Source organism: Anabrus simplex, chromosome 1, assembly GCF_040414725.1.
Source record: "Anabrus simplex isolate iqAnaSimp1 chromosome 1, ASM4041472v1, whole genome shotgun sequence".
NCBI classification, from domain to species: Eukaryota; Metazoa; Arthropoda; class Insecta; order Orthoptera; family Tettigoniidae; genus Anabrus; species Anabrus simplex.
This window is the reverse complement of record NC_090265.1, coordinates 972,423,281-972,435,889: the sequence shown is the minus strand read 5'-3', so window position 1 is coordinate 972,435,889 and position 12,609 is coordinate 972,423,281. Positions and strand designations below refer to the sequence as shown.

Sequence of the window (12,609 nt, the reverse complement as noted above, 5' to 3'; positions counted from 1 at the left end):
GATTGTTTACAACTTTAAGAAGATTCATCTGGAAAAGTATTGTACACAAAAGGGGTTGAAAATTAATCATGACAAATGTGAAATATTATATTTTAAAAAAACAGGAAGAAAATATAATTTCATTACAAAATTTAGTAATAACAACATTCTGTCTCCTGTTTCACAAGTTAATGACTATGGTGTTTTATTCAGTTATGATCTATAATTTAATGAACATATTGGACATATTTGTAAGAAATCATTACAGATACATTACTAGATATTCCAGATAATTTTCTGACTTAACTACCTATCACTAGCTCTAAGTATGCATGGTAAGATCTGTACTTGAATACTGCACACCTGTATGGAACTCTTCTCATTATACCTCTATCCATAGAGACGATTCAGTACAGCATAAATTTCTTTGTTTATATTCATTTAGAGCGGGGTTCTCTTTTGATAACAGAACAGTCTTTAAATTTGCATAGTCTGTCACAACACCGTGAATTCCTGGATACACTTTTAATTTTTACATTGTTCCACTCCTTGGTGAATTGCGCTCAACTTCTAGTAAAAAATAAACTTCCACATACCAGACAGGTCGGTAGATGCAGAGTGGGTCTCGGCCCTCAAGTGGCCGTGGCTGGTCTGTGGTCCAACAGATCTGCACTCTGACTGGCCAACCGTGCAGAGGAGGGGTGGCCACGGCTCTACGCCTCTGCATTCCGGAGCCGGAACAGGGCTGGACCTCATGGATGGCCCCAACCGTCGGCTGTCCTGAGAATGGTTTTCCATGGTTTTCCATTCACCTGCACTAAGGCGAATGCCGGGGCAGTTCCTAGTACAGGCCACGGCCACCAACCCCTCCTTGACCTTCTTCGAACATCTCCTTCACCGTAACAAATCTCTCGGCCTGAGAGACAGCGTCACCGTCTAAGAGGCCCATCTCCCCCTTCAGGGAAGGAATGAAAACGCAGCAGCAGCAGCAGCAGCAGCAGCAGTAGTAGTAGTAGTAGTAGTAGTAGTAGTAGTAGTAGTAGTTAATCATACATTGTCATAGAACAAACTTTGCATTCCATGGACTAATTGAAAAAATTGCAAGGTCACTAAACAGAGTGGATATTGATGTACCCTCCTTAATTGCTTATTGTCAAATTTCAGAATCACTTGCACAATCTCCATAAGTGATTATTACTTTCCTGTACTTTTTTTTTCCTCTTGTATTACAAAATGGTATTGCAATTAATAAAGTGTTATTAGTACTGTCAGCCATAATTTTTATGCTGGTAAATTTTCTCTCTATTGGCATATAACAAATTTTCTTACAGGATATGATTGATTTACTTGCTTTCCAGTCAGCCAACTGAAAGTGTTCACACATTCATTTACAGCCGATCTTCCCTGCCACAACTTGAATGTGGATATAATATTAGGGTTGTAATGTCCTTGTAACTAATAGCTTCCATCCCTTAAATAGTAAGTAAGATTAAACTGCTTAATAATGTAGACCCGGGTGGGCTCGCCATGGATAGCACTCATTGCAGACATAGGCTGACACTCTTGCACATGTTCTTGATTCCTGCCATTATGGAAATTTCTTGAGCAATCAAAGGCATCATCTGATAAGGAGCAAGCTAATATCAGCCCTGATTATTTAAAAGTTTGGAGATCTATGAGGAAGGACCCTGTGCTGCAATCAACAAAAGTACTTGTAGAGTTGACATCCTGACAATGAACAAGAAAATGAGATTGGGCTTCATCACTGATCCCACAGTTTGATTAGAAGCCAATAAAGATCATCCTTTGCTTACTGATCAAGAAAAGAGGATGATGATTAGAAGCCAATAAAGATCAACCTTTGCTTACTGATCAAGAAATGAGGATGATTTTTGAGGCCAAAACAAGCTACTGTATTTCAAAAACATGTGTAATGTCAGTAGACATTACCATTATAGAGCATCTTGTGGGATGTAGGGGAATAATTCCCAGATTTTCATGTGACTTATATGCCCACTTCAGTAAAAGTAGACAAGTATGTGAGACTTTGAGAAATCATTTGTACACTCTGTGCTAGTAGACTATGTAAATCACATTGTAAATGTTTCCCCTGTAACTTTAATCATGTACATTCAACTCTTAATTTACCATAATCAGACCAACCATGTTGCGGCTTAACCACAATAAACAGACAGTTACGCATGGGGCTGCCTTGGCAAATATCGAGTCATTGCTGGTATACGTCGAGGGCCAGGATGATGCTCTCATCACTGACAAACTTGTTTTGAGAAACTTCAGAAGCAACATAAAGAAAAAGTGTTTCTCGGAACAAAAGCTGAAAACCATGACTGATTATTTTCAGAAACAGTAAAGTTAGGTAGTCTGAATATTTTTCTTTGACTTAGTTTCAACAAAAAGTGCTGTTACCGGGCGAGTTGGCTGTGCGCGTAGAGGCGCGCGGCTGTGAGCTTGCATCCGGGAGATAGTAGGTTCGAATCCCACTATCGGCAGCCCTGAAAATGGTTTTCCGTGGTTTCCCATTTTCACACCAGGCAAATGCTGGGGCTGTACCTTAATTAAGGCCACGGCCGCTTCCTTCCAACTCCTAGGCCTTTCCTATCCCATCGTCGCCATAAGACCTATCTGTGTCGGTGCGACGTAAAGCCCCTAGCAAAAAAAAAAAAAAAAAAGTGCTGTTTATTTTTCCATCTATTAATTGTGCTCAGTGCTACTTTTACTGCGACATATTGGGGGTAAGCTAACAAAAAACAATACAGTAGTATAATTTATTAATCATTTTAACTGTACTTTCAGTACGCCTGTTCTATTTTTACATTTTTGCGCGTCAACCGCGATTTTACTTATCCGGGAAGCCTTAATCTTTCATTATCCTGGTTAATAAAGAGTTGAGTGTAGTTTAAGATAATTTTTATGGTACACTTTATTGTAATGGCAACCCATAAATTGGGAACAAATTAAATTAAATATGAGGTTTACATACTGTATATCTTACTGTTGCAGAATTCTGGGCCATGAACCTACTGTTACTATAGAGCTTGAGTGGAGTCGTCCTACACAAACATATGGGGAGCTTCTGGGTTACCGACTGCGCTATGGCATCAAGGATCAGCCTCTTAGAGAAGAGATGCTTAAAGGCACTTCAGTTCAACATCATAAGATTAGTGATTTAGGTGAGATAAATTAGCTTTCCTGTGATACATTCATTACTTTCTCTTGCTACATTTCAAGTGAAACATTTAGATGTAATTCAGTAAACTCTGTTTTTCCCTTTAATATGAAATATCTATCCTCCAAATTTTACTGTCATTCATCAGATATATCTTAATTTAATTTGCCTTAGGTGAGAATAGGAAAGGTAGAGAATGAAAATAAGAAAACTGTTGTGAGATTCATGTAGGTATTTCTGTATATCTTACATTCTCTTTACATTAAACACATGGTATTACAGAGGCTAATTAAAATTATTGTTTTTGTGTTTTTATAAAAATATTAGAATAATGATCTCAAAATGTCTTTATTTCCCTAGTTTTGTTAGAAGTTAGTGATTGCTTGGTGCTTTATTTAATCTTCTATCTTAATGAAAAAGATTACCATTCTATTAAACTGAATGCCCCCAATGACTATCTTTACCCAAGTAATTATTTTTACATAACCATACAGTGATCAGCTAATTTAGGTTATATCAGGTTGTATCAAGTTGTTTTAAGTTATAGAATATCTTAGGACATGTGGCATATAAAGACATATTTTCTACTTTGATGAAATTTAAGAAATTGTTGCAATTTGTAGATTTTTTAACAAGTTAACACTATGTTTGTTGTTAAAATCATCACTCATTATTGATATAATATTAATAACAATGGTTAGGCAGTGATTCAGGACAATCTGTCGAATTCCTCATACCCCGTAGAGAAACTGGACAAGGGTTGAGCAAGCAAGCAACCAAACAAACACACCAACGAACCAACCAACCCCAACCCCAACCAACCTCCTTGCTAGAAAAAACTCCATTTTTCAGCTAACCTGAATGGATATGACAATGTAGTTCCAATTAAATTAATACTTGACTGTTTCTTTGTAGAGCGTGGTGTTGAATATGAATTTCGAGTGGCTGGGCAGAATCACATTGGCTTTGGCCAAGAAACTATTAAGTACCTGCAGACTCCAGAGGGAACACCTAGTGGGCCACCAACTGATATTGCATACCACTTTCAAACACCTGATGTGGTCTGTGTAACATGGAGCCCACCAAGTAGAGAGCATCGAAATGGCCAAATTACTAGATATGATGTGGAATTTCACAAGAAAATTGATCATACTACCGTCATAGAAAGAAATGCCACTGCAACAAAGGTATAGTGAACTTTGTTAGATGTTTATAACTGTTTACAAATAGAGGTACCTGAAAGAGATTAATTTTTAGGATTTTCCTTTGCTTCAACCATAGGCTTGAAATAATATCATATTTATTCACATTCACTGGTAATTTTTCTTCATGTGATGGTAGCATGCTTTGTATGCCTATTTATTATCCCAACTTAAATTATCTTGTCTGATTGTGTGGTGAAATACTGTATTAAATATAAAGATGATATTCTTTTGGGTTTTTCTTTGTGGGAGAGAGACGAGAAAACAAGAGTCGTGATTCACTTCTGAAGAAGCAAAAAAAAAAAAAAGTCCACACCTACCAGGTCACATCACAGCACTTATTCATTTCCTCACAATGTATTCCTATGAAGAGTACATTGAATTGTTGCCAATTTATGGAGAAAGTACAGTTGAATTTATATTTATGCCATGTGCTCCATAACGGTAAAAAGTTAAATGAACACTGTAAAGCATTATTAAAGACTTTGACACAGATATTAATTCAATGTGGAACAGCCATATTTAAGTAGTAATCCTTTAGCAGTCATCTTGTATGTTGTCTTTGTTGTTGAATCAGTTAAGAGCCGGTGAGACAAGGTGTCTTGAGTACTGGTAATGTAGTGGTTCGATTCCAAACTTATGAGACGAGGTGTCTGAGTACTGGTAATGTAGTGGTTCGATTCCAAACTTATGAGACGAGGTATCTGAGTACTGGTAATGTAGTGGTTTGATTCCAAACTTGTATATGTACCGACAGATTGTGTCCCATTTTAACGGACACACAGTGTTTACGCACACTTACCAGGTCACATCACAGCACGTATTCATTCATTCATTCATAATGTATTCCAGTGACGAGTATGTTGATATGTTGCTCATTTATGGAGAAACAAGGCAGAACTCAGTTCAGTCGCAACGTCTCTATCACAAGCACTTATTCTGACAGATGATAAACGGGGTTAAAAGACAGGTTGTGAGTTTCACTAATAGGAAAAGTTCTCTCCCTTTTAATTACTGCATTGATGGGGTGAAAGTGTCTTATGGGAATCACTGTAAGTACCTAGGTTCTTAATATAAGGACAGATCTTCATTGGGGTATTCACATAAATGGTATTATACATGGTTATCAGAGTATTTACGGGTTGTAGTAAGGACATGTAGGAGAGGTCATATAAGTCTCTGGTAAGACCCCAACTAGAGTATGGTTCCAGTGTATGGGACCTTCAGCAGGATTACTTGATTTGAAAACTGGAAAAAATCCAAAGAAAAGCAGCTTGATATGTTCTGGGTGATTCCCAACAAAAGAGTAGTGTTATGAAAATGTCGCAAAGTTTGGGCTGGGAAGACTTGGGAGAAAGGAGACGAGCTGCTCGACTAAATTGTACGTCATCTGATGGCCAGGCAGGCATCAATTTTTGGAAATGAGACAAAGTCTCTCATAGTGCATTGGCAATGCCGGTGGCTTCACATAGCCTATGCAGCGGCGTCCACGGTATGCACTAGCCATGCGTCTTGGTGGGTGTGCTATTTACCAAATGATGAGCCCAATTTGGCACACTGGGGCAAAACACTGGCAACCAGAAATGTGTTAGCTGGAAAATTTATAATGTCCAACAACATACCAACTACATTGGTATTAAGTGGTATGTTCTGAGCTGTCAGTGGAGAGATAGCGTGGAATGACATTAGTAGACGAATAAGTTTGAGTGGTGTTTTAAAAATTAGGGAAGATCACAATATGAAAATAAAGTTGGAATTCAAGAGGACAAATTAGGGCAAATATTTGTTTATAGGTAGAGGAGTTAGATATTGGAAAAATTTACCAAGGGAGATGTTCAATAAATTTCCAAATACTTTGCAATTATTTAAGAAAAGACTAGGTAAACAACAGATAGGGAACCTGCCACCTGGGTGACTGCCCTAAATGCAGATCATTGGTGACTGATTGATCTTCACAAAACACCAAGTTTCTTTCACGTGACTTAAACCCAAAAGAATATTAGGTCTGGTGTCCTGGGCCATGAAAGTATCAATCTTAACATAGGTATTAAACATATAGTACACTGACTGACAGAGCAAATGCAACACCAAGAAGGAGTGGTTCGAAAGGGATGAAAGTTGGGGAAAAAACAGAGACGGCACGGACGAATAATTGATGTTTATTTCAAACCGATATGCAGGTTACACAATGCGCACAGCATCGACTCAGTAGGATGTAGGACCACCGCGAGCGGCGATGCACGCAGAAACACGTCGAGGTACAGAGTCAATAAGAGTGTGGATGGTGTCCTGAGGGATGGTTCTCCATTCTCTGTCAACCATTTGCCACAGTTGGTCGTCCGTACGAGGCTGGGACAGAGTTTGCAAACGGCGTCCAATGAGATCCCACACGTGTTCAATTGGTGAGAGATCCGGAGAGTACGCTGGCCACGGAAGCATCTGTACACCTCGTAGAGCCTGTTGGGAGATGCGAGCAGTGTGTGGGCTGGCATTATCCTGCTGAAACAGAGCATTGGGCAGCCCCTGAAGGTACGGGAGTGCCACCGGCCGCAGCACATGCTGCACGTAGCGGTGGGCATTTAACGTGCCTTGAATACGCACTAGAGGTGATGTGGAATCATACGCAATAGCGCCCCAAACCATGATGCCGCGTTGTCTAGCGGTAGGGCGCTCCACAGTTACTGCCGGATTTGACCTTTCTCCACGCCGACGCCACACTCGTCTGCGGTGACTATCACTGACAGAACAGAAGCGTGACTCATCGGAGAACACGACGTTCCGCCATTCCCTCATCCAAGTCGCTCTAGCCCGGCACCATGCCAGGCGTGCACGTCTATGCTGTGGAGTCAATGGTAGTCTTCTGAGCGGACGCCGGGAGTGCAGGCCTCCTTCAACCAATCGACGGGAAATTGTTCTGGTCGATATTGGAACAGCCAGGGTGTCTTGCACATGCTGAAGAATGGCGGTTGACGTGGCGTGCGGGGCTGCCACCGCTTGGCGGCGGATGCGCCGATCCTCGCGTGCTGACGTCACTCGGGCTGCGCCTGGATCCCTCGCACGTGCCACATGCCACATGTCCCTGCGCCAACCATCTTCGCCTCATGCGCTGCACCGTGGACACATCCCTATGGGTATCGGCTGCGATTTGACGAAGCGACCAACCTGCCCTTCTCAGCCCGATCACCATACCCCTCGTAAAGTCGTCTGTCTTCTGGAAATGCCTCCGTTGACGGCGGCCTGGCATTCTTAGCTATACACGTGTCCTGTGGCACACGACAACACGTTCTACAATGACTGTCGGCTGAGAAATCACGGTACGAAGTGGGCCATTCGCCAACGCCGTGTCCCATTTATCGTTCGCTACGTGCGCAGCACAGCGGCGCATTTCACATCATGAGCATACCTCAGTGACGTCAGTCTACCCTGCAATTGGCATAAAGTTCTGACCACTCCTTCTTGGTGTTGCATTTGCTCTGTCAGTCAGTGTATTTTACTAAATTTACAAATAAAATATTTTAAACTTTGGATGATATTTATACTTAAGAAATAAATTCTACAAATTAATCCAATTAATTCTTAAGACTTGGAACCCAAGTTCCATGCATTCAAAATTTCAAAAGAACATGATAAAATTCAAAAGCCAAAAGTACCTGTGGCAGTGATACTGTGTCTCTCTGTATGAAAGAAAATTATTTAGGTTTTTTCTGTTTTGAGGTTGGATTATATATCAGTGAAAATCTAACAATTCATCATCAATATCTTTAGGCAGTATCTGATGCAGAAAGTTTTGCTGTCAAAAGGAAAGGTCTTTAATCTTCATCACTCATCTGATTTGCCTTTCACTTGCTCTAAACTCAATATGACTGATATTGTGCTTCACCATCAGTTCCATTTCATTTCTTCCTTTCACATTATTAAAAATTTTCCCAAGTTACTATCATATTTACTTACTCTTGTCCTACTTTCTTTCCTGTTAACATTATATTTTCAACCTCATCTTTTCATAATTTTTTTCCTATGTCCAGTTTGTTAGGCACACTTTTCTTTCTTACCATAGCTAGTCAGGCCTGGACAGAGATCTTATGAAAAATAAGTATGGCTTCTTGTTGATTCTTGCACTGTATCTTCTGAGTAACAATCATTGCCTGATAATATTAATATAAAATATTTAGAATATGATTAAGTAAATGTATTAATTAGAACATGATGTTGATTTAATGTATTTGTTTTTTATAGGCTGTGTTCACCAACTTGGAGGAGAATACCGATTATGTATTCCACGTACGAGCTCACACAAGTCAAGGAGCAGGCCCCTTTAGTGAGAAGATCACAGTGCACACTGAGCGTGACATTGTAAGAGCTCCAATGAGCGTCCAGGCTGTTGCCACCTCGGACCAGAGTGTTGAAGTTTGGTGGGAACCAGTGCCCAGCCGGGGGAAAGTTATTGGCTATCAGGTCTGTGTATATTTTCTCTTTCTGAGACAAAGAGTGTTTATAATCCATTACTACCAAATGCGGAAGTGTTGTCTGTTCAAGAATGATTTATTGTAATCAGAAATTATTTCTGTTTCTGAAATGAATCAAATGAGTAATGTGATGTAGATGAAATGTCTGATCCTAGTGTTCTACTGACACTGCAGCAACAACAACAACCCTATAATTTAATTAGCAGAAACTTTGTTCAGTCTTAAATATTAAATGGGAGAACCATGCCTCCAATCTTGCCGTTCTGGAGAAAGCATGCATAAACAGTGTAGAAGCCTCTATCATTGGCCATCAGCTTCAGTGGACTGGGCATGTGTGCTGTATGAGCGACACCAGGCTTCCTCGCCAATTCCTTTATGGTGAGCTTTCCTCAGGCACATGACCATGTGATACGCCTTTGAAGCGTTATAAAGACCAGCTTAAACAAACCATAAAGGTCACAAACATCAACGCTGAAACCTGGGATAACTTGCCAAGGATTGCTCGTTTTGGCTGTTGAACTGTTTGAGCAAGAGCATCGCAGGCATGAAAGGTTAAATGACAGTTACGCATACTCCATGAGATGCAGCCTCGTCCTCCTCCATCCATTGAGTGCAATCTGTGTGGACGCATGTTTCATGCTACTCGTAGAATTGGCTTGTTAAGTCATGAAATGTACAAGCACAAACAGCACTGAGTGCTAGTGCATTGTAAGCAGAAGATTGTAAGCCGCCAAAATAACAACAATAGCTACAAGCATTCCTTATTGTTTCTTGAGCAACACACTCTTCCTTCAGTCCTTTCATGTACTTTTTTTCACATGATCTCCTCATTTCAGGAGCTTAATTTTGTAGGATCCAAGAAAGAGAATGAATATCATATTCTATGAATATTTAGACTTTCGTCACCATAAGACCTATCTGTGTTGGTGCGATGTAAAGCAAATAGCAAAACAAAACAAAAAAGTGAATATTTAGACCCTGAGTGATCCAGTAAAATCTTGAACTAATGTGCCAATCTTGATCCCTTCCTTTATTTAATTATTCCAAAGATTATTAAAGAGTTTTTGAGATATAATTGACTTAGTACCTCTCTGTTAAGCATTTTTATGAAAGTGAATATCCTCAGTAAATTGCTGTAGTAGAAGTCTGTTATAGCGAGAATTTGTAACGGCGAAAAATTTACTCGCTATAGCCGGTTGTCGTTATATCGCAAAGTCATCTCTGTACAGGCCATAGTGGAAGGTAAAGGCTTCCACTATCCGTAACCTCGGCACTTTATGGGGCAACTTCCTGACGGGGATTTGAACCCACGTCCTTCCGGGCGAACCGAGCACACCTTTACCGCTTCGGCCAGGCAGCCCCTGTCGTTACATCGGTTTTTTCTAAAATTCGGGAAAAACCCTATACACATTAAAATTGGTATGAAACGGCAATCAGTCTGTTTAAAACTTGCGTTTTCACGGATGATATCCACACTATGGCCTACTTGTTTGTTATTTTTCAAAATCCATACCATGTGGAAGTGTATGTTATAGTATCATTCCAGAGGCTTCTGTGGCAAACACTTCAGTTTTCTTCTTCAAACAGCATTACCTAACCTAACCATATATGTATCATGAAAACATATTTCAAGTGCATGTAGAGAAATGATAACCTCCTCGCCAAAAATTTACATGGGAATAGCTTCTCCGAAATTTAACTAGATGTGAGGAAACTTAAACTATCTTCTGAAATCAGTGATGTAATCTGCCATATCTTGAGGTGCGCCACATTTTTATTTAATTTCTGTATATAACATTAAAATTGAGCGATCGTTTACTTCAGCCTTTACTACTTTATGTTTAACGAGTTAACAACTGCTATTGGCCCCGTTATTTACACATTTACTAAGAAAACGTGTTCTCCTCTTTCATTTCGAATTTTCTTCATAGAACAGCAACCGATAGGTATTACTTATTGACTCCGACATTGCCTTCAAATGTAGACGAGATAGCTCGCAAGTGTACATAGCGAGAAAACGATACCGAAGATGTTCGATTGCATTTTGTGGCAAATGTTTCAGTTTTCTTATACAAACGGCATCACCTAACTTAACTTAACCATACGATATCGTCCCTGTTCTGCCAAAACGGCGAATGTAACAATGCTCTTCCTATCCATTATTTCCCTTAAGACTGGTCACGCCTTCCAGTTATATATTGACATGCGGTCCATCAGAACAATTTTCGTTGAGTTCATTTTACTATGCGCGTGTGTAAAGGAAAATGAACCTTAAATACATCACACTCTAGGAGTGGGTAAATGTCATGCAAACATACATTCCTTCAGTATGGTACAGTAAGGTTCATTTTCCTTTCCACACGCACATAGGAAAATGAACTCAATGAAAATTGTTCTGATGGACCGAATATCAATATGTGGCTGGAAGGCGTGACCAGTCTTAAGGGAAATAATGGATAGGAAGAGCAATTTAACTTTCGCCGTTTTGGTAGAACAGGGATGATATCTATGATGAAACCATACTTCAAGCGCCAGTAGAGAAATTATAACCTTCTCGCTATAAATTTACATACCTTTCCAAAATGTAATCAGATGCAAGAAAACACGAAACTAACCTCTGAAATCAATGATGCACTTTGCCATATCTTGAGTTGTATCCCATACTTAATTGCAGTATTTATCATTCAAATTAAGCAATCATTTACTTCAGCTTGTATTTTTATCAGTTAACAACTGCTATTGGACACGTTATTTATGCATTTTTATGAAATAATGTTTTCCTCTTTCATTTACATTTATCTTTATGGAACAGCAGTCGATGAGTGTTTCTAATCGACTCCGACATCACCTTCGAATATCGACGAGAGAGTTTGTTAGTGGACATAACGAGGAAAATATACCGAATGTGATCGATCACATGCAACATAATCACTGGGATGCATAAATATCAGTAACGTAAAAATCGTGCACGCTTAATCATCATTGTTCTCCATCTGTTTTGTATACATATATAATATTCTTGGTTTAATTATCCTATATATATATGGATCAAGAACTGGGTTTATATGAGAGACCCTGTATACTGTATATGCGTGTAGGAAACAGATGGAGAGCTGTGACTTACTGTGTGAGAACACATTGGTAGATTGCATACAAAATGACATATATAAATAAATAAATAAATAAATAAATAAATATGAAAGTGACTGAGGTATTAGTGATGCTAGTAATGCCATTCCTTCTGCAGCCAGTCCCTGCTATGAATGGTGTGAAAATATTGCTCATAGGGTCAGTTGGTGCATGCATTTCAGTGGGCTTGGCGGACTGATATGTAATAGCAACTTCTGGCTCGGTGAGGGAAGCAACGGGAAACTACCTCAGTCCTCATTTCCCTAGTGATGCCTAGGCCATGTACGACAGCTGATGGTGGAGCTGTTGAGGATCCAACCAGTCTTCGGGCTGAGGACTAAACATACATACATACATACTTGAACTTAATTATCCTTAATATGGCCAGAATGAATAAAGCCAATCAATCAATCAATCAATCAATCAATCAATCAATCAATCAATCAATCAATCAATCAATCAATCAGTCAGTCAGTCAGTCAGTCAATCCATCAATCAATTTTAATTTGATATAAATAAAAAGTAAATATATAAGTACCCTATAAATCATCTCTCTACAGTAGCATACAAATTAATCCAAACAAGATGTAGAAAAGTGTTCTCCTAATAGAAGTCATAAGGTTCATATTTTCCAGCATAAATCTTT

The 12,609-nt window shown here is 39.3% G+C and overlaps 1 protein-coding gene across 1 annotated transcript in view; it reads left to right on the top strand.

Moving 5' to 3' along the window:
- The window catches only part of Lar (tyrosine-protein phosphatase Lar), a 2,342,166-nt gene that overhangs the window by 2,229,639 nt on the left and 99,918 nt on the right, over positions 1-12,609 (top strand). The window contains exons 20-22 of the mRNA XM_067136814.2: positions 3,001-3,170; positions 4,082-4,353; positions 8,605-8,823. Of these exons, the coding sequence (XP_066992915.2) occupies positions 3,001-3,170; positions 4,082-4,353; positions 8,605-8,823 (661 nt within the window). The remainder of the gene's footprint in view (positions 1-3,000; positions 3,171-4,081; positions 4,354-8,604; positions 8,824-12,609) is intronic.